The 21,697-nt window shown below is 36.3% G+C and overlaps 3 protein-coding genes across 5 annotated transcripts; 1 reads left to right on the top strand and 2 right to left on the bottom strand.

Moving 5' to 3' along the window:
- The first annotated feature begins 93 nt into the window (after window positions 1-93).
- On the top strand, window positions 94-8,937 carry LOC135080873 (protein FAM161A). The gene is made up of 6 exons (XM_063975602.1): window positions 94-1,142; window positions 2,514-2,678; window positions 5,732-5,953; window positions 6,512-6,788; window positions 7,935-8,221; window positions 8,504-8,937. Exons 1-6 carry the CDS (start codon window positions 298-300, stop codon window positions 8,880-8,882), a joined length of 2,175 nt encoding a protein of 724 aa, XP_063831672.1. The 5' UTR covers window positions 94-297; the 3' UTR covers window positions 8,883-8,937.
- On the bottom strand, window positions 8,897-10,957 carry LOC135080645 (CLIP domain-containing serine protease HP8-like). Its single transcript, XM_063975337.1, has 6 exons — window positions 10,772-10,957; window positions 10,383-10,697; window positions 9,921-10,011; window positions 9,568-9,752; window positions 9,357-9,461; window positions 8,897-9,259 (listed from the first exon to the last, which is right to left on the bottom strand). The coding sequence occupies exons 1-6, from the start codon at window positions 10,827-10,829 to the stop codon at window positions 8,943-8,945; spliced, it is 1,071 nt and encodes a 356-aa protein (XP_063831407.1). The 5' UTR covers window positions 10,830-10,957; the 3' UTR covers window positions 8,897-8,942.
- A 512-nt stretch (window positions 10,958-11,469) lies between these two features.
- On the bottom strand, window positions 11,470-21,021 carry LOC135080632 (melanization protease 1-like). 3 transcript variants are annotated; one of them, XM_063975321.1, is made up of 7 exons: window positions 20,839-21,021; window positions 18,731-18,889; window positions 17,042-17,150; window positions 15,364-15,545; window positions 12,526-12,665; window positions 12,151-12,282; window positions 11,470-11,713 (listed from the first exon to the last, which is right to left on the bottom strand). In XM_063975321.1, exons 1-7 carry the CDS (start codon window positions 20,873-20,875, stop codon window positions 11,573-11,575), a joined length of 900 nt encoding a protein of 299 aa, XP_063831391.1. In that variant the 5' UTR covers window positions 20,876-21,021; the 3' UTR covers window positions 11,470-11,572. The 3 variants fall into 3 exon arrangements, with proteins under 3 accessions (XP_063831391.1, XP_063831389.1, XP_063831390.1); XM_063975319.1 differs by lacking the exon at window positions 20,839-21,021 and adding an exon at window positions 19,992-20,123; XM_063975320.1 differs by lacking the exon at window positions 20,839-21,021 and adding an exon at window positions 19,735-19,910.
- Between the last annotated feature and the right edge of the window lie 676 nt (window positions 21,022-21,697).

Genomic DNA, 21,697 nt, shown 5'->3' with positions numbered 1-21,697 from the left:
AAATTAAGACTTACAGGACATTCCAATACGTTAAGGTAATATAACATCTATAATTTCTTTTTTACTGTAAGTGCAACTTAAATGAAATTAAACTCCATTTTTTTTCCAACTTGTATCGACTATATTTCCAAATTTCCCGCCCTGCTCTGCCTTGCGCATAAAACCACCCGGTCGGAGTTTCTATGGCAACTCGATCGAACACAAACAGTAGGCAAATTAAAGCCTAAGTTTAAGTTAATGTAATATTTAACACTCGTTAGGCCAGCGCCGTTATAATGTCGTTACCAACGGTTAGGAATGACGCATCGGTGTAGTGTTTTCAAAAACTCGTGCCTCAGATTGCCTGTTGACCCGATAAGTAAAATGCCGAAAACTGCATACGAACGTAAGAATAAACCAGTGCTTGATCAATGTTCTATAAACTCCCCTTCAACGATGTGCTCCGGTAGTCCCGACGTGGACGCCGAGAAACTTAAAGACTTTTACCGAAGCATACCAGACTATAACGATATTAATCACTTACCAGAGGAAGAATTTTATTTCACTCTCCGATCTTTACGGGAGAAAAAGAAGAAGATGCTCAACGAAGCTGTCGATCACATTGATGATAACGGTTTTGATAATAAAATTACAGAAGATATTTTCGCCAAAACTGAGGATACTTGCTTCCTACCACCTGCTGTGACCAGCAAGAAAACCAAATCAAAAATAAATTCCAACTTACGACACCATTATTGCGGTGAAAAAAAGGATACTACGAAAACTGTGTCTGCAACAACAAGCAGCATGAAAAAGAGTACTAAAAAAACCACGATTAAGGACTTAGAAAAGAGTATGCTAGAAGATATAAAAGTGACTTCGATAAAAGGTAGTTCGATGAAGGAAAGGCCTCAAGCAGAAAGACAAAAGCGAAATCATTCAGCATGTTCCATAACGTGGAATGATGCGACTTTGGAGAGAAATGAAGTCGTTGACCACAAGTTTGATCAGTTTTTTGATGGAAAAAAGTATAGTCCTGTGAGCATGGACGATGAATTCAAAACTCAAAGTATGCCGTCAAGTCCTTTGAGATCGAGACGTGCATCTTCACCGGTGCGGAGGAAAAACATCACTATCCCTAAACCGTTCAAAATGACCGAGAGGTATGTAATTTTTTGCTTATCACTAGTTTACAAGGTTTTTTACCCAGAGATGAAACTGATATGTATCGGTAGAGTTATTAACCCTTACTTAAAAACTGAACTTAGAAAAAATTTAGGACGTCTAATTTTGTAAATATTGATTATATTAATTTTTATCATTTTTATACATTTATCTCTAAAAACAATAAAAAATGAGTCGTGTTACTCCTTCTTTTATACTGATTAGTATCAGTTTCCTTTATTATAGACCAACAGCAATCCGCTAACATATTTTTATCCCAAATTCCTTGGTATCTTTCCTCAAAAATCTTCAAATCCCGGTGAAAACTTTCGCCATGCTCAACACTCACGCTTCCCAGGTTCTCAGGAAAAAAATCCAGGTGCGAATGTAAAAAATAAATTTTTAACGACTTATTCACACCCATTCTTTGGTAATTCCTCAATAATTTGGAAACAATTTCTGCATAATTCTCAGAAATATTATAGTTTCCCAGGAAACTTTTTACTACTGCTTTAAACTAATACCAAGCATATTTCCCTTATTGGAATTGCTGGGTAATGACGGATAAAGAACTCCTTCAGACTGAGCACAGGTTTTGTGACTGATGCAACATCAGGATATTGTATGTTCTTGTTTTTGTTGTTAAAACCTGTATTTTCAGTGAGGCAGAAGTAACAGTCATTAGCGTGATTTGTTGGTTCTCTCCATAACATTGAGGTTTTCTTGATTTAATTTTCTTTTTCCTGCAGTTTTTTATCAGGCTTGTTACCGAGACTTGAAAGTAATAGAAATAGGCCCGTTTTACGGCCTCAGTGATTGTTCTCTTCTTTTTTGACAATATAATTTGACCACAAACTTAGCAAAAGTTATTTGAGCTTAATTTACACTGCCTTGGTGACATTTTAAAACAAGTTAAAATGTTAAAATAATACTTAAACGCAATTAAAATAAAGTAGAAACTCCGACACGGCTAACAAGACAGCTTACTTAGGTTAATGTGGATATCTCAAAAACTTGACCTGATATAATTATGAGAAATATATTTTTGTAATAAGGAGGCTGGTAGAAAACGCATCCAATATGAATTATCTTTGGGTATAAGAAAAACTTTTTTTTTGTAAACTAGTTTAATTTATAGAGACTGTTAAGTACTACTAATAGCGTGATGTGGATATCTCAAAAACTTGACGTGATATAATTATGAGAAATATATTTTTGTAATAAGGAGGCTGGTAGAAAACGCATCCAATATGAATTATCTTTGGGCATAAGAAAAACTTTTTTTTTGTAAACTAGTTTAATTTATAGAGACTGTTAAGTACTACTAATAGCGTGTAGCTTTCTTTCTAACTTATCTCATAATTTCCTAGGGACGAAGAAGACCGCATAGTACACGAATTGCGTAGTCTGCGCAAATCTTTTTCTGAGGACATGCTTCACCAAAAATGCCAGAGGAAGCAGTTCCGCGCCAACCCAGTCCCTATTGAATCTCGGATCCCTTTATATGATAAGATTCTGGAAGACCAGGCTATGAGGTTTACATTCTCGACACCAGCACACCCTGTATGCTTTTCATTCACATTTTATTTGAGCTTGATTTTTTATTTGAGTTTATTCAGCAAGCGATTAGAATTATTTGTTGAGTAGGTTGTTGACTTTTACAACAATTTGTAAAAGTATTCTGATTAAATACGGTATTAGTTTAAAAGGTTGCAAAATAACGTGCCAAAATACAGGATGTTGATTAAAACTTGGCTAAATAGACTTTACATAGTAGTTTGCTTACACACAAAAAAAATAATCAATAGGATTTCACTACATTCTGTAGTACGAGCATACATCTTTCTACGATTTCGTAGCACTTTCAAAATCATCTTAATTAGGGGTTGCAAGTCCCGGTACTAAGGAGTGTTACTGAATTACCGGTACCAGGTCTAAGCCAGTACCGGGAAAACCGGGAAATTCGGGAATTTCGGTACCCACGTGAATCCCAAGTAACATTTTACTCCATTTAAGAGTTCACATTTAGTTCCAATGTGTACTTAAAGCATGAGTACAGTTCACTCGTGATGTATAAGCTGTATTATTGCAATTAATTACACCTATACCTGTCTAAGGGACTTATAGGAGTGTAGACTAGTGTAGAGTTATACTTTTATACGATTGTTGGTGTTATAATACTCTAACAACTATCCTTTAGTCAGCCATCTGACTAAGAGCATTATAGGAGGGTAGAGATACGGCAACCGCTGTTTAACGGCCTACTTGTACGATGTTATAGAGCTAGCATTTTAATAGAACACACGTGGTCATTTATAAAGCCAAAGGCTGTTATGTTTACTTGTTTTAGACTGTTATACAGCTAGTAGCTGTAGTAGGACTTGTTTGTGATAATTAAAATAACCTTTTTTTACTATCTGTACAAAAGTGTTTCAATGGTTCGCATGTACACTGTAGGCTGTTAAAAGGACTATATGTGTTGTCCATTAACATGAATAGCAGTTTATTTGTCCACAAGTACTACTCTTATTTGCTTTAAGCTGAACACGAATGTGAATGTGATATTCTATTACACATTTCCCCAAGCCTGTTTTTAGTTGTTCATGGTGGTTCTGTACATGATGCAGAGGAAAATATTATGCCTGAACCTGAAATTTCCCTTCAAAATATACCAGATATCAGAGTGTGATGATTGCAGTTCTTGTGATAGTGAATACCATTTTGATTTGGACAATTATTTAACCTTTCGCAAAAAAAAAATAAGAACATGGGCTATTGAAAATCATATTCCTCATTCCGCTTTGAATAAATTGTCAAGCATAATAAACGAATTTAAACCGGGAACACTACCGTCTGATGCTTTAGGTATTCGTACTTGACTATTAGTACCTGGGCTAGGCGATTTAACGGACATTAATATTTTTTATTGCGGATCTCTAAAATTTCAGTATTTGAAAGAATTAAAGATACACAATTGACCTGAACTAGGTACATCTTAAAGTTGTACATAAGTTCACATTAGAATAAATTTATAGACATTAGCGCTGTAGTGGTACAAATGTGGAACTTCATATAGATAACAGCATTCTAACAGAACACATGTGAACCTAATATACGCTCACCGCATTAAATTGGAGTTATAACAGTTCACATAGCCGTATTTCATTTCCACCATTTTGTTCTACATAACCTAAAATATTTACCAAATAAATCTCCAAAATTAATGCAGATTTATCACAAAATTCGCAGATAGAGCGATTGAGTTTTGGTTTCATGTTATAATTAATTACCGTAATATAATTATAATGCCAATCCAATATCAAAAACTGAAAATTGTAGATTTCCTCTCAGCCAGTTTTAAATATTTTAAAATGAATATCACGTTTTTACAGAGGCGCGTAAATATTTTAGCTGTAAATATGTATACATTTCACGATAAAGTTGCATTCCCAATGGCATTAACATTATTAAGTATTTAAAACCCGTGTTATTATTTGCATAAATGATTATCCGCCCGAGTTGTTTCCCTCTTGGCACTCACGTACAAATACCAAACTAATATTAAAATGTGGAAATAATTTAAGACACACGTGAACTTTAGGTAGCATTGGAGTACTTTTGTCGGACTTTATAACTTTGAAAGCTGTGCATTTAGCCACTTGTTACTCTTTATTGTCCTCACGTACGTTGTATGGTTCACACTGCGTCCCATATAGTGCCGTAAGTCAGCCTTAAGTACGATGTTACTACTTAAACTGCTATTATAATGCTATTATACTGCTAATGTACAGCCATAGTGAACTTAAAGCTGTCTAATTTGTGCCCAAACTGGTTCTATAAAAGCATTATAGCAAGCTATACAGCTCGTATACAGCTGACATACACAGCTTGTGGAGTACATGTGAACGACTATTGAACTCTTAAATGGAGTAAAATGTTACTTGGGAATGGTTATTAAAACAAATTACCTAATTTGTACGTAATTTTAATAAAAATGTGAATAGGTTAACAAAAATATTAAACTTTTTCTGTTCAGTTCAATTGGTCTGTTACCTTTATAATAAATCTGTCAAAACAGTTACTATTGTACTATACTAGTTATAAATGCCCATTAAAAATCATAACCGCCATATTCATAAAAAGCAACAATCGTTTAATCAACCTATTTATTTTGGTTAAAATGTTTTCTCACTTTCTATCGATGTCAAATACTGGCAGCGACAAGAGTTAGGGACAAAACATAAATTAACTAAATTAGGTTTATAAAAAAAACACGCTATTATAAGAAATAATAAGTAGTACCTAAGTACAATCAGATAATACAATCAGTCTTAAAAGGATAGTAATGAATTAGGAACATTAATATTTTTTCATTTGTTGATAGTGTGTAGGTACGTAAAAAGATGATGGCATCTAGTCAAAAAATTGTTATTCAAAAATAAATTATTGAAGTCCCGAAAGTACCGAAAGTCTCGGGAATTGCATCGTCAGTACCGGAACTAGATAAAGGATTAGATTATCGGGAATTCCCGGGAAAAATGAGTACCGGGATTTCCCGGGAGCAAACCCTAATCTTAATATTTCGTAGACGAGCGATCACAAAGATCAACAGCGAGGCGGAACTACGAGCTCAGATGAAACCGTTCAGCTTCACCAAGAGGGAAGAGAAGGGTCTCCCTGGAATGTGCGACAGGGCCATCCATGCCTTACCTAAAGGCAAGAAGAAGAAAAGGTTCCGAGCAAGGCCGGTGCCGAAGAATTTATTCTCCAATTATTTTTACGATAAAGTCAAAGAAGACGAGTTTTTTAGGTAAGTTTATTTCGTCGTCAAACAACTCATTTGTAGGGTACCTACCTATACCTATTTTTATATTACTGTCTAAATTCCAATCGATGTTGTGGTTGATATCTAAGTATAGATTCGTTACTAGTCGATTTCGTAGAACCGTGATTTTGATAATAGGCAAGTTCACGTCGTCACAGTGAGATGATATAATCAATATCCTGCTTTATAAATAGATCTAAAAACTAAAAGACACTCAAGTATAAATAAATCTATAATAGGTACCTTGCTTAGCTAGGGAGGTCCTCAAGAAGAGTTTCAAGGCTGCAGCCTTGTCGAAATTAAAATTCAACCTATCACAAACTTGAATCTACGGATTAGGTAAGACTACGTCTTTCTTTATACATATCGAGCTTTGAGTGTCGTGTACAGTGTAAGGTTTTGTGTTAGGTAATAGGTATAAACTTTTTTGTCACGAAAAAATATTTTTGTTGGAACTTTTAACTTAAGGAACTAGGTTATGTTACCTTAACTAATGATTACCTTAAATCAGTTTGTGACAATATTTTATTTTATTCGATTTAGATCAATGAACCGCCGAATCAGAGCTGAAGAGATGCTCCGCGCTTCCAACTACCCCGGCACGATGGCAGCTAGAGACCGCAGCCGGCTGTCCACGCCTGCCGCTCACAGCGACCTCCCGATCGACCCGTCACCTGCCGTGCCCTCCTCCACCTCCTCAGACAGGAGGCCTTCGAGTCCCATGAAGTGCAGGAGGAAGGAGAAGTGCGCTAAGGAGGATCTGATCACTACGAGCCCTCAACCGTTCCGGTTCACTACAGCTGATAGAGCCGCTAAGAAAGTAAGTTTACGAATTTGTGGCAGAAGTAACCTTCTGCCAAGTTTCTTCCACCTCCTCAGACAGGAGGCTCTCGAGTCCCATTAAGTGCAGGAGGAAGGAAAGTGTGCTAAGGAGAGGATCTGATCACTACGAGCCCTCAATCGTTCCGGTTTACTACAGCTGATAGAGCCGCTAAGAAAGTAAGTTTATAAAGTGTTACTCCTGCCGTGCCCTCCTCGACCTCCTGAGACAGGAGGCCCTAGAGTCCCATGAAGTGCAGGAGGAAGGAGAAGTGCGCTAAAGAGGACCTGATACCTACCACTACTACCAGCCCTCAGCCGTTCCGGTTCACTACAGCTAATAGAGCTGCTAAGAAAGTAAGTCTAAGAATGTTTGTTACTTCTGCCAAGTCTCCTCGACCTCCTGAGACAGGAGGCCCTCGAGTCCCATGAAGTGCAGGAGGAAGGAGAAGTGTGCTAAGGAGGATCTGATCACTACCAGTCTTAAGCCGTTCCGGTTCACTACAGCTGATAGAGCCGCTAAGAAAGTAAGTTTATAAAGTTTTACTCCTGCCGTGCCCTCCTCGACCTCCTCAGACAGGAGGCCCTCGAGTCCCATGAAGTGCAAAGGAGAAGTGCGCTAAACAGGACCTGATCACTACCAGCCCTCAGCCGTCCGCTTCACTACAGCTGTAGAGCCGCTAATAAAGTAAGTTTATAAAGTGTTACTCCTGCCGTGCCCTCCTCGACCTCCCGAGACAGGAGGCCCTCGAGTCTCATGAAGTGCAGGTGGAAGGAGAAGTGCGTTAAAGAGGGCCTGATCACTACCAGCCCTCAGCCGTTCCGGTTTACTACAGCTGATAGAGCTTCTAAGAAAGTAAATACCTACTTTTAAGAATTTTTGTTTAACTTTCGCACAGTTGATTTTGCTAAATAAAAACTTCGGCACTTAGTTGCAGTGTACCTACGTATAAGAATAACATAGTGAAACATAAGCAAAATAAATCTCCAATTAACATAATAATAAATTGTCTAGACATCTCTCTAAAGCCAGACAACAAAAATAACCGTAAAAAGTGTGCTACAGTAAAAAAGGGGATTATATTATGGAGCATTAAAATTCATGTCATAAAATCTCCAACTTTATGTGAATTCATTTGCACTTTAGATGCAGGAAGTCGCAAACAAGGTGTATCAAGAGAGCAAATGCACAGAAAGCGTTGGGGACAGCGCCGCTGCTGGTATCGTTGGTGCTAGGGCCTATTCAGCGCTGGACCTCCGGGCTGCGGCCTCTGGGAGGTCCAACCTGGCGGCACTCTTGAGGGCCGAAGCCGTCAGGAGAAAGTTTGAGATGGAGTCGGCTAGACGCCTGGCTGATCAACGCCGGAGGATGGAAATGCGACACCGAGACCGCCTGCTGAGGTCTAAGCCAGCCTGGCATCTTGTAAAGAACAAGTTAGTATTTAATTTTGTCGTTTATGTTATTAATAGTTGCATTTCTCTTTTGTCGTGTGTTACAATTACCTACGTAATTATGATAAATTATTACTCACTTAAGTATTATGTTGATTAGATTTACTTATAGTACGTGTGAGTAAACATTGCTGAATTAGCATAAAATATAAATAACTATAAACACGTTAAGTCGGTCATATTATCATCACACAACACAGGAAAATGAATGAAGTTAGCTAATTACTATAAATAAATAAAACGAATTAAATATTTACTTAACAGCCACGAAGAAGACATCGCCATGCGTCTGCAAACGCGAAGAGACGAAGAGAAAATGAGACGTGAAGAATTTCTTCATGAAATGGAACTGATGTACGGAAGAGTTCAGCAGCAACCAATGCTTTTCGAGAGGTATTATGCTCCCAGACCTCATTATCTACCTTCGGAAATGTTGCAGCTGTCTCCGAGGAAAACAAACAAGAAACGAAGCTCAAAGAGCAAGTCTTACCATTACAACAGTCCAAACAGATCGCGAAAGGTGTCCATAAATGATACCGCTGAAACTTTCAATGGTGACCTATCAGAATATCTGAATAGAGTCGACGATGACAAGTATTCTGATTCTGAAGTAGCTTTAGACAGCCTCGATGGTAAAAGATAAATAACTTTGATTGTTGTAGAAAACTTTAATAAAAATACCAATATAAATGTCGTTTTGAAATTATGATTCGATGTTATGAATGATCCAATCCATGTACGGGGTGATTCTTGCGTACAGCCCTGGTCTGCCTTCGCTTCCACACTCTTTGTAGCCATAACTGGTAACGCCCATTAAGAACCAGTTGGTCGTACTGTTTTCAGTAACTTGTTTGACTAGAGATCCCCCAGAGTCGCCAACACAAGTGTCTTTGCCATCTGTTCCTCCTGCACATATTGTAAACGATACGGTATCATCTGATAATATGGGTTGTTTTCTTCTACATTCTGGAACTGGTACCGCATTCAATTCCACTTTTCTTTTAATTGCAGGTTTCTTCTCTACAATAACAGTGGAAAAAGCTTTGTTAATTTACTTCACAGTTTGCCATTTCTTTCAGAACAAGCGGAGCATTACTTAGGTACGGGGGTCACTTACCAAATTCTGTTTTTCCCCACCCGGCTGTCCAGTAAGTGCTTCCAGGAGAGTAATCTTGGTTTGCGACAAATTTTGTAGTTGGCAAGCAAATAGGCCTTATGAAATCTGTAAACGTAAATGAATAAGTATAAAGTAAACACGCTCATTTCTTTAAAAAAAATGGTATCCCACGTAAATTGTTTGGCGATCTGGCGAATGAAAATATTTATACCTGTAAAATTCACTGGTCTTTGAAGCTTTAACAAAGCAATGTCTCCTTTGAAAGTGTCCATCTTAGTATAGTTGGGAAACGGTATCACTTTGACGACTTTCACGTCTACAGCATGGCCAATGCAAACGCTTCCTTGGCAATCATACTCTGTTTGCAAATTCCAGTCGCCTAATCTTACTTCTTTACTGAAATGTAAACATTAAAATAAGCTGAAATTGAAATATTTGCGTAGTAAGTAGGTATGTTTGAGTTGAACAACATTACTGGTCTTATTATGTGCTTAGATAAACATCATAATGGAGATGTGCATGTCAGGTAAAATACAAAGTTATGCAATAACTTTATTTACTCACATAGTCAGATTGACGGCACAATGGGCAGCCGTCAGCACATAATTATCCGTTAGTAGTGACCCAGCACACGCGTACACCTCTTTCCCGTTATCTGAAAACAAAATAACCATAAAATAGATCTACTCCGACTTCATATCTAGGCTACTAAAACTTTTACTGAAAACAGTTCTGCTGAAACTTAAAAACTTTTTTTAGCTCCGCGAAAAAGCATGGCATTGCCATGAGTTCTTATGATATGGTTTACTAAACTGTAGACCCTTTTTTCAAGAATATAAGTTACCTAAATCTGTACCAAATAAAGTATCAGTAAAATTAGTGAAAGGAAAATTTTGGTGCGTTACCACAAATCTGTCCAGTTGTTAAAATTATGTTTAGATATTGTTGTTTTCTAAGTATGTTTACATAACAGTTTTCTAATAATACATAATTTAGGGAAACACAAATTGCAAAATTTAAACTTACCAAGGATATACTTTATGCGCACCAGCCACGGAAATTCGTCAATAGCCGTGTTTTCCCCTCCATAAATTCTTTCTTCTTCAGATAACGGTCCACAGACGCTTCTATCGGGAAGTTTAACAGTTCCATCTAATCGATTTGAATGTGTATTTTTAACTTCATATGCACGATTTTCTTTGTTTTGTTTATACACATTATTATTTTTTGTTTCCGATACATCTGATATGTGGCGATAAGTCTGGTCATCGTTTTCCAAAAATGGTCTTGTTAAATTAGAATATGGCGTCACGGTATTATTTGGAATCGTTTCATGTGAACCTAAAATAAAGCACTGAATCATTCTTCTTATAAAATTATAGAGTGGTAAATCTATCAGGATATAATTAACTTACGGGCTTTCCACGAAGCAATAATGACGGCCGAAACTATCCATATTTTGTCCAACGCCATCGCGCCATTGGGTTACTTGTTTAGGTGTTCATTTCGTCGGTCCGAGTGTTGTGTTCACGGTGCCGTAACTGAGAGGCGAGTAATGTTTTTTTCTATTGTCTTCAAACTGGACAACCTATTACATCCGCAATTGCAGACGTTCTTTTGCTAATCACCCAGTGCGTCATCACTAATAACTGTTTCGGAACTGCTAGCTACCATTTTAAGGCTGCAGGAATTTTGCTGTCAAGGATAAATCGCACAAAATCTCAAAATTTTTGCAAGTCTGACTCAACTTAGGTAATTAGGTATACAGGATGTTCGGTGAAGTGGTCAAAAGGGACCATATTTAAGTAGGTGGTACGAGTATACCTACACGTAAGTGCCTAAATATGAGTCTTGAACAGTCTCTATATACGAAGAAAGCTTCATTTGGTTTCAGTAGGTAAATTATGCAAGTTTCTAATATTTACATTCTGATACGACTCTATAGCGGAAAATGACACAAGCCAGTTCAAAAAAGGTCAAATCTTGGGTTGATTTGGTTTGGGTTTCTGTTCTGTGGGTGTATAAAACTAACAGCAAGTAAAGGGAAATAAGTAATAATTAATTTGATGGACTTATTTTATAATAATGTTCAACATCAACAAAATAACATTTTAGGAAATAACACAAAACTATCACATAGCTAGGTGCTTTTTCATGCCAATTTCATCGAAATATTAATTACATAATAATATTTAGTACATAAGTTACTTAATCCACTAATCAATATTATCTAAGATCCATTTGAGGAAGTGCACCACTGAAGAGTAAACACCAGGTTTTCTGATCCCACAAACTGTTGGTCCAAATGACACCACACCAACTAAAAAGTTTTTGGGTCCATCTGATGTATCGAAGACCTGAAAATAAAACAAAATAAAAAAGCAAGTTAAAATGACGCACTGCATCTTACTTAGCATGAAATCAACATTTTCAAGTTATTAGAGCTTTTGAAAACAGATTTTATTATTGACGTCATTGTATTCGACAAACAAGGGCATTGGGGTAAGCGGCCATAAAACGAGTGAATAATTTTTAGAACATGCCAGAAGGGTTAGGGTGAAGTACCTATCGAACTTTTAAAACACGCAAGGCCAAGGCTTTTATGTAGTAGGTATCGATTTATTGAGATTTGTCGAAGGGGCTGCGCATTTGCATGATGACTAAAAAGTATTAATAAAGTTGCCATTTTAGCATTTTTTGCCGAGAGCATTCTTAAAAATAAACATAACTGATAACTAAATGATTCTTCGTCTGAAAAGGTCCAATGACTATCACAAAGGAAATTTTTTCTCACCTTCATGAGAGGACCTCCAGAATCACCGCCACAAGCGTCCTTGTTGTACTGGGCGCCTGCGCATATCTCGGACTTAGACACCTTGAACTCTTGTCCGAACAAATCACACATGTCTGGCTCAACAATGGGTAGCTGTAACAAAATTCAAAATAGCGAGAAGTGGTGCTGATAAATGACATGCTTTACACGAATTCACGACACTAATCTCAGAAATAAAATACCTAGAATCTGGTTTCAATGGACTGGTCAATAGGTAGTCAATATCATTATTGCATTCCATGTTGTTAAAGTGTAGATCCTGGCTAAAGGGAATTGCAGGTGCAAGATAATTGGGGCATTTTTCCATAAATAATGAAGATCGTATCTCTAACTTACCGCAACGACTTGTAAGACATCAGCTCTCTCCTCCGTGGTCATGTTCATCTTGCCCCAGCCGGCTGCGGAGACCAGCTCGCCCACATGAACGCCATTTAGCTGGTCCCCTTTCTGGGGCAAACATATTGGGGTCACGTAATCTGAAATATGCAACGTAATTAAGTTGGGAAAATATTGCTGAATTTTGTGGTTGAGTAAATTCCTATTTGTTGTAGGTATACATTAAGCATACCGTAATTGCCTCTTGAGAGCCCTAAAAAGTCAGGCTACTGGAAAGGATGGATTCTAAGATAATTAAGTATACGGCCATTCTCAGATGAGCTAGTTTTTGCGTGTCGGGGCTGTTAAATCGTTAAAAATGACAAATTAGAGACATGCAAGTATTTTTATATGTTACTTCACAACCCTATCCAGTTGTGCATTAAATCATAGGCCTTTATTTTAAGTATTTGTGTCTAAATTAATTTCATGAACCTCTGTTCTCTAATTACCGTTACGCGTCCGCACACCGACTTAATGTTAAAAGTTGGCTGTAATTTTTATGTCGTAAAGATTTGGTTTACTCCATTCAACATTTTAAAGAGTATAAAAGATAGTCTTATGCATAGCAAAATATCTATTCAATAGAACCATTCTGTAAATAATTAGAATTAAAAAACTGCTTGTCCGAGCGAAAATCCTAATTCCCGTGACGTTTTTTGTTTATGGGCACACAAGCCTAAATAATAATATTTGACACATCATTTACGCGCGCGGCGCGAGCCCTTAGTTAGTTCTATGACCTGTTAGCAAGTAGACGTCTATTGCGTTGGCGAACCAACGATGAATTGCGTAAGAGTATAATTACCATATCTTTGGTTTTCAATTTTTCTATTTACCATGTCCTTATTTTTAAACTAGATTTTTGAAGGTAGATCCACGTTGTTGATTTAAATAGAAACAGTACTTTGGCCTCCATACGTTATAGTAAGACAGTAGTTGCATACCCTGCAGATTTTGGAAATTTTGAAGAAAAACTATCGTTTTCTAATTTCCATGTACTAATTACCATATATTTATAATCACCGTTGTATGAAATTATTACCTACAAACTGCACTCACGATTAAATAAGTATGATTATAAAATAGCTAGACTTTCGCATAACAACTTTACGGACTTTTCTTCCAATCTGACATCAAAATTTTAAAAAGCTTTCGTTAGAGTTACCTCAAAAATAGATTCGATTTCATGACGAATGTTCAGCTTCAGTTGCTGCATGGTTGTTGGATTTTAGAGTATATTTTAACCCCACAAAAAGAAGTTAGCTGGAGTGAAATCGGGGCTTCCTGATGCCCAGGAGATGTCACCCCTGCGTGAAACATGTCTCGTACCAGATACTTATTTTTACTATTAATATCATTGTTATTAACTAACATGTTAAATCATTAATTAATTCTAATATAATACCATTAAAATCTATCCATGTTAACTTTGCCCTAAGAAGATGAGATTGTCCAACAGTAACTCTTACCTGGCGTGATCACATTAAGAACGAAAGGGAACAAATGAACAGACAATGGGCCTCTTCAAGACGAGTGTTTAGGCACTTTGTACCATCATAGACTGCATCCTACCTGCTTTGTTATGCATGCATAGAAAAAAAACTTCGTGATATGCAATGAATACTGGGCAGAAGAAGCTTGGAGAACAAACTAAATACAAATGCATCCTAAGACCCATGTAGACATATGGCATCGACCGGTTTACAAAGTCCACTGAAGTGATACCAACGTCAAAGAGGGTGTAGAAAATTCCTGTAAAGCTTACAAACAAAGACTAGACCGTCATGAAATCTATTTGCTGCATCCGTTCTAAATTCTGAGAATTCTGTATTCAGGCTCAGGAGAAAGCAAATAGCATCAATCTGAAAACTTATTGTAAAAGAATCGAGGTGACAAATCATGGGATATGCAGAGCTGGAACTGTCATTAGTACAAATTCAATTTAATCTGATAATGGGTGATGGCTGATCACAGATAGATTAAAAAGAGGAAAAAACACTAATATCATTAATACATTTTTCGATATATGCATATCCGAAAAGTCAAATTTGTGAGATTCTGATTCAGCTAAATGCTCTCATTTTAAATGTGACACATAGCCCCTTCTTGCTGAAACTATGTGTTCCTGTTATAGCCTCGATTCTTGCAGTACACTGAAAATATCATGATACAATAAATAATAGAAATAAGTGTTTTTCTTTTTGCAAAGGGTTATTAAAAGTACCTACAGACTTTTATATGACGCTTTACAATATTTGTGTACAAATTTATCAATGCAAGATGTTGTTGTTTTTTTGCTATTTTACATAATTATCTTTTCTAATTACCGTTAGATTAAGTATTAGCCCTATCTAATTACCGTGACCATAAAATTTTTGGGTCTCATTTACGCGGAAACCGCTTTGAATAATTTGACGCCTTTACGATTGTTAAATTCGTACTTTTCATGTGTTTTATATTTAAAGGCGTTTAAGTCAATTAAGCCAAATTTCAAAAATAATATGGTAATTAGGCTGAGAACGCCTAATCTTGAGAATGACCGTATAATAATATTATGTGTAATGCCTATTATCCTATTCCGTAATCGCGCCTATCTACGCTGGTATCTACTCTAATGTAAACAATTGGAATATCTCTTTTGCCATAATAAAATACGCTGAATTTTCGATAATTCAAGTTTAATAGGTACCTACACTATAGGTTCAGTGTCACTACCTACAGTTAAGTGTTTGGTCTTGCACTTATCCTAACATTTAAAAAAGAATTGACTACATATAACTAAGTAGGTGTAGTTACCATTTAAGTTCGCAGGGGTATCCAGTTCTATAATAGCCATGTCGTTATGGAACGGGGGTTGGTTGAAGTCAGGATGCTTAGAAATATTCTTGATCTCTCGGTCCTGCACAGGCGGCGCGCACACGCTAAGCTCGCAGTCCGGATCAGTGCGAGTATCGTGCTCGCCCAGCCGAATGTACTTGCTGGAGGGAAAATGATAATTAAAAGTTCAGAATTTTGCTTTTTAGAGTTATGAACAGTTACTAGAAAGGATCTTAAATTCTTAGGCCTACATCAAGCACTCGCTCAGACGAATGAACTTGCTGGTGGTAAAATGCTTCTTGAATGTAACAAAATTCTAAAAAGTAATCATGTTTTTTTGGTTAATTCTGATCTGAAATTCTTACAATTCGCAATTTTTTTCTTAAATATGTTTCTTCCACATTGGGGATAAGATAAAATTATTAAAGAAGCCCAATAAGCGATATAGCGTATTGAGGGTGAAACTCTTACAGATAAGGCATTAAAGTTTCTTTTGACTCTAATCTTGCAACGCAATTTACGCAATCTTTCTAGTTGAGTAGGTCATTCACTTACTAAGGCAACTCTTGAGTTCTGTTTTAAATTATTAACACTGTTGAGATGAGATTTATCCTTCTTAACTTTTGTTGTGATAATCCCTAAAATTGGATTTAAAATGATTGTGCAATCGGATGCATCATTTCTAATTAAAAGTATTTTTTATCCTTAACATTTTTGGTGGATGCATGAGTTCATAATGAGTGGTCTCACAAAGGGATCTTTATTGGGAAATTTCCCATAAGCAAAAGTTCAAAAGCAGTTAGATGATAAATTGAGAAAACATGACGCATATTGTTGGGATTTAGAGAAATTAAATGCTTTTCCAAGAAAATCTGGTATGGTATAGGTAGGTATGGCTCATCGATACAGAAGCATCATACACTAATTGACTAAAAAAAAAGAAATACTTATTAAACTAAAAACAGAAATTAATGAGGAAATTATTTTATGAAGTAAGCATGTTATTAATTGCTATTAAAACAAATACAACGAAAACAGTAGGTACGTTTCTTTTTTTCAAAGGTTCCGGTTTAATTTTTGTGGCCAGTCCTTACTCAGTGTTCTAAAAAGTTAAAAATTATTTTATACTAGCGGCCGCCCGCGACTTCGTACACGTGGATCCCGTTTTACCCCCTTCATCTATCTTACGCGGTTTAGATTTTTTCATACAAATGTTTTTTCCCGCTAACTCCCGTTCCCGTGGGAATTTTGCAATATCCTGTTGTAACTAAGCTTTAAGTTTACTAAGGTACCTGCATGCCAAATTTCAAGCGTCTAACTTAAGCGGTTTAGATTTTTCATACAAATGGATTTTCCCGCTAATTCCCGTTCCCGTGGGAATCCCTAAGTATCCTATAACCTGCCCAGGAGTATGAAGAATAATCGTACCAAGTTTCGTTAAAATCTGTCGAGTAGATTTTGTTTCTATAAGGAACATACAGACAGACAGACAGACAGACAGACAGACAGACAGACAGACAAAAATTTTACTGATTGCATTTTTGGCATCAGTATCGATCACTAATCACCCCCTGATAGTTATTTTGAAAATATATTTCATGTACAGAATTGACCTCTCTACAGATTTATTATAAGTATAGATGACCAGTCTACTCACAGAGTATATTCATCATCGGGGGTTGGTATGCAGTGGGCAGCTGTGACCACGTGGCGATCAGTTACAAGAGCTCCACCGCACATCCAATCTGTTTCCGTGTCGTATGGAACTGTCAATCAAAAATTGAAATAAGTATTTGAACTAAGAACGATGGTGTTTTGTTGATGAAAACAAATAAGTTAGTAAAAAACAATTAATTTGCAGATAGGTACTCTTCTCGGCTGGCCTCTACGCTAGGCTGATCAGATTAAATGAATATTTTGCTTTCAAGTCGAACTAAGAAAACTTAAGAAAGCCCTACTCTATTTTGCTAATGAAGAAAATAAAATCCTACTCTATTTTTTACAAAAAAAATAATTGTTCATGGGAAATCACCTTATTAATGACTATAATTCAGATTTGACTTGATGACTAATTAACCTTTGAAAACGGAATCAGAATCATCTTACTGATGAAACTGACTTGTTAAAAATGTATCACCTCAATTAGATAAAAAAACATGTTCAATCAATACGACTCTACATAATATGTATTATAATAGGTAGGTCTATCTATAGTCATTATACCAAATTGAATCGGAAATTTTGGACTTTGTGATTTGATTCATTGAAAAACCATATAACAGTTCTGAGAAGTCATCAAGAAATTGTAACTTTTTTATTTAACCGAAGTAATTGCGACCACAAAGACTTAACTGTCATAAAGTTATTTTAAACTCACTTAATGTACACCTACAGCTGTAAAACTTGGTGGAACGATCGATTTGTTTCATATCAGTCATGACACGGTTGCCTCAGTAATAATGAGTGCATAAATCAATTAACTCTAAAAATCTCAACTAATTAACGTCATGTTATACACCGTTACATTCATGTCAAACATTATCAAAACAAAAGTGTTAAATAATTAGTAGCGTAAGGTTTTTGAACAAGCGCACATGAATTTAGAAAATAATATTTATACCTTTTGAGTCCAAAAGAGACCAAAACTTGTAATAATTGCTACGTGCTTAGATGCTACGGCACATAGCTACGTGACAAACCTACGACTGCTACTTTCGTACAATTTTATATGGATGACATTATACCTACATGTATTCGTAGTAGATATCACTCTAATTTGATTGTTCTAATTGACAAGCTTCTTATCATAACGACTTTTATATTAACTGTTACTTCTGTATGCATTTATCAAAACTAAAATGCCTCTATAAAAATATAAAATTCGTTATGTTTATTTCGCCTAACCTATTGTTGGGTTAAAATGTATAGATTTGTAGAGTCATCGATATCAAACATTTCACTCTGAATTGATATCGATGACTCTATACCGAACCGTCCGTTTCATTTCTCATTTGTAGAGTTATCTCGAAGACCCGAATATTATAAAACGAACGAATTTCGCTGTTTCAAAAGGCTCTATTTGTCACAACGGAGAGTTTGTAAGAGGTTGACTGAAGGATGATCATTAGAGCACCACAAAAATCTCGATCATTAGATGTAGATAGTGTCTTGCACAGAAAACTGCACAGGCTACGTGCATCTTTTTCCTAAGTAGTTGTATTATTTGCTTGCCGAGCCCACTTGCTACTATTTGTGGGCACGTTCATTTAAGCAGTAGGGGAGTGTGATACTAATAAGTTTGGGAACCTCTGCCCTATAAGTCATTTTCTAGTAACTAGTGACTTACACACGTATCCAAGGCGCACGATCCAGGGGAACTGGCCCAGAGCAGCGTTGGTGCCACCGATGATGCGGTCGGCAGCGCTTTCCCCGCAATCCAGCGCATTCAGCTTTTCCCACGCTGAATGGTTGGGCACCCATGACTCTAGGGCTGCATCGCCATGAACTGTACAGCAAAAGAAATAAATAACCCCAAATATACATTAATGTTAGACTCTATCTCAATTAACACCAGGTGCGATTGCGGTCAAATGCCTGCCTTGTTATGCATATAAAAATGTATTGATTTCATAATCATTATCGGCAACGGTCATTCGTTGCCGATCGTATTCGTCAAATCCGAAATATCAAAGAAAAAATTACACATTATTTACCTACGGTTACCAAATGTCTTTCATAGTTTAGCATAACAGTTTTCAAAGGTAGTTGTCACGGTTTCTATTATTAAACGTATTAACAATTCTAATTAAATAAGTTAATTACGCTAAAGTGCGCATTTATCCGTTTTATGTTTATCTGTGTGCTATGATGATTAATGTATATTATTACATTAATCATAATCCCCATATGCCATTTGCGTTTTGCATTCTTTACATTCGTAAATATGTGGTTCGTCACATAAAGCCGTAAAGGAATATCAATTATATGACTCCGTATAGCCTTTTCCTTCATCGTCAATTTTGTTAGTATATTTAAAATTATTTTGCATTAATCGAATAGGTAGCTAGGTGTAATTTACAATATGATGACCATAACGTTTCAACTTATGTAGGGAATAGTTATTTTATTTACAATTTTGGTAGGTATTTATTGTTGGATAAATATCTACAATGTATGTACCTAACTATGATGAGTTGTAAAATACCACTTACTTAGCTTAACATAAGTGAGCGATTCAATTTATTTACAAATAGTCTCGAGTCAATTAGGTAAACACACTTATGCAGTACCTACGAGAAGGCAAGGATTATCAGCTTATCTTACGATATAAAATTAAAATTATTAGCTCACCAGTGGTTACGAATAGCGATACAAAGGCAGCGGTTTTTGCCAGCCAGAAAAGCATGTTGAATTTGTAGCTAGAAACTCGGATTATTGATTTCGTGCAGTTTTTGCATGGGCGAATACATGACTGGAGACTTCATGGCAGCTCATTACAGGTTGACCGTTGAGCGCACGTAAACGCAGCATTGATAAACAATTTGCAACGCGCGTGTTGTAATCGTACAACAATTTAAAATTATGAAAATAAAATTTGAGATTCTCACATGAATAATTTACGCCCGTATTCACAAACGATGCTTGCTTAAGTGAAGCAGCAAATCGAACGCACAGCGTTGAATAGAGCTCTGTGATTGGTTCGTGTGTCACCATGTGCGTCCACGCGCACCGTGAGACCTCATAGTAATGTTTGTGAATACGGGCGTTAAACAGGTTATTGGCCGAGGAAGAATCTAATCTCAATTAATCTAAATAAAAGAGCATATCTAGATATGAGTTGGCAGAGCAGTTAATCAGGGGCTAATCAAGATTCTCGTATTTCCTTGTCTGCCAAAAACCCCATAAAAATTACACACTCCAAAAGAATTCAAAGGGATTTTTTATTTCACAACATTGCCCCAAGTGGAATCTTTATTGAATATTTGTCGTATAGATCATCAACCTACTCCTAATTTCCTCCGTTTTCCTTCCGATCGATCTATTCATATTATTATTATGTCTCACCATCTCTACCCAATCTCAAGATAGGTAATTTTATTTTGTTAAGGCTAATAGGTGTAGACAACAGATCGATCAACATGAAAAGTATTGGGGGAGGCCTATGTTCAGCAGTGGACGTCCTATGGCTGAAATGATGATGATGAATAGGTGTAGCTTGTTAGATGTAGTTTCTACTAAGTACAATGGTAGCTGGATGAAATGGACCTACCTATCATAAAATACCAAGCAGTTGTATGCGCACTGAAATAAGTATGTAGTATTTATTTATCAATTACTTAAATTATTACATAGTTAGTTCGTTGCAAGTCGACCTAATAAAAGCGTGTTAAAAATGAACAGGCATAAGATAATATAGGTAGTCATAACAAAAACAACTTTTATATGCCTACTTACCTACTTTATTCTTTGATAACAAACTTCTTGACTGCATTAGACTTAAAAAGACACACTGGAAATTAAATAAATTGCCTCACGTTAAAAATGCGTAATTATAATAGGCAAGCTCATACATTTTCTGTAGCTGTAAATAGAATACTAAACGACAGCATTCGTCTCCAACGCTCCCGTTTTGCGACGATCAGCACACGAAAACATAATAAAAAGTAGATTTGCAAGAATGTATTAAAACCAGGCTTGAGACCGGTCCTCCTGTTGCGACACTGTTCATCACTTTGATATATTGAATGTGACGCACGGGTCGGGTCAACCCTATCAATTAAGTACAAAAACTAGTACAACATAGAACTAGTACAAAGAACAATTCTATGTAAATGAGGATATAATCTATAGCTATACCTACTAACTTGTACAGTCAGAATCAAATAGTTCGTGACACCCGGTGACTAAAAAGTTGACATCACTTCACAACCTTATTCCGACACGTAGCGAACTTTTTGGCTACTTTGGGTGTCACGATCACGAACTATTTGATGCTGACTGTATCAGCCAGTTCTTCGAAGGTTTTTTTAACGTAAACAATCATAGTAAACGGATGTAATGAAACCGTGACTTGATTTTGATATTAATAACTTTATCTGGCGGGTTCTTTTTTAAGTAAACATAAATAATTGTGTATAGAAAAGTAGGTTGAGTAGCTGTATATTTTATTTTTGTTTTATCAATATACAGAATCGCACTTTCTAAAGTTTATAGATTGTCTGTTTTGTCTGCTCACAAGTATACTTTAAATATGTATTTTGGTGCATTTCTTCTTCTCTCAGTCTTGGCTCAATTGCATAAATCAATACCTATT

Source organism: Ostrinia nubilalis, chromosome 18 (assembly GCF_963855985.1).
Source record: "Ostrinia nubilalis chromosome 18, ilOstNubi1.1, whole genome shotgun sequence".
NCBI lineage: Eukaryota > Metazoa > Arthropoda > Insecta > Lepidoptera > Crambidae > Ostrinia > Ostrinia nubilalis.
Note: the sequence above shows the minus strand (reverse complement) of the source record. Positions and strands in the feature narration are given on the sequence as shown.

Bases quoted from the DNA above. Each gene is read 5' to 3' on its own strand.
- LOC135080873 (XM_063975602.1), top strand. From the start codon at position 298: ATGACGCATCGGTGTAGTGTTTTCAAAAACTCGTGCCTCAGATTGCCT. The intron at 5,954-6,511 runs GTAAGTTTATTT...TATTCGATTTAG, and splicing joins AAAGAAGACGAGTTTTTTAG to ATCAATGAACCGCCGAATCA. The intron at 8,222-8,503 runs GTTAGTATTTAA...TTTACTTAACAG, and splicing joins TGGCATCTTGTAAAGAACAA to CCACGAAGAAGACATCGCCA.
- LOC135080645 (XM_063975337.1), bottom strand. From the start codon at position 10,829: ATGGCGTTGGACAAAATATGGATAGTTTCGGCCGTCATTATTGCTTCG. The intron at 10,012-10,382 runs GTAAGTTTAAAT...TTTTGTTTTCAG, and splicing joins GCGCATAAAGTATATCCTTG to ATAACGGGAAAGAGGTGTAC. The intron at 9,753-9,920 runs GTGAGTAAATAA...TTTACATTTCAG, and splicing joins TGTGCCGTCAATCTGACTAT to TAAAGAAGTAAGATTAGGCG.
- LOC135080632 (XM_063975319.1), bottom strand. From the start codon at position 20,097: ATGGTGACACACGAACCAATCACAGAGCTCTATTCAACGCTGTGCGTT. The intron at 12,666-15,363 runs GTAACTACACCT...TGCATATTTCAG, and splicing joins TACCCCTGCGAACTTAAATG to ATTACGTGACCCCAATATGT. The intron at 11,714-12,150 runs GTGAGAAAAAAT...TTTTATTTTCAG, and splicing joins CTGGAGGTCCTCTCATGAAG to GTCTTCGATACATCAGATGG.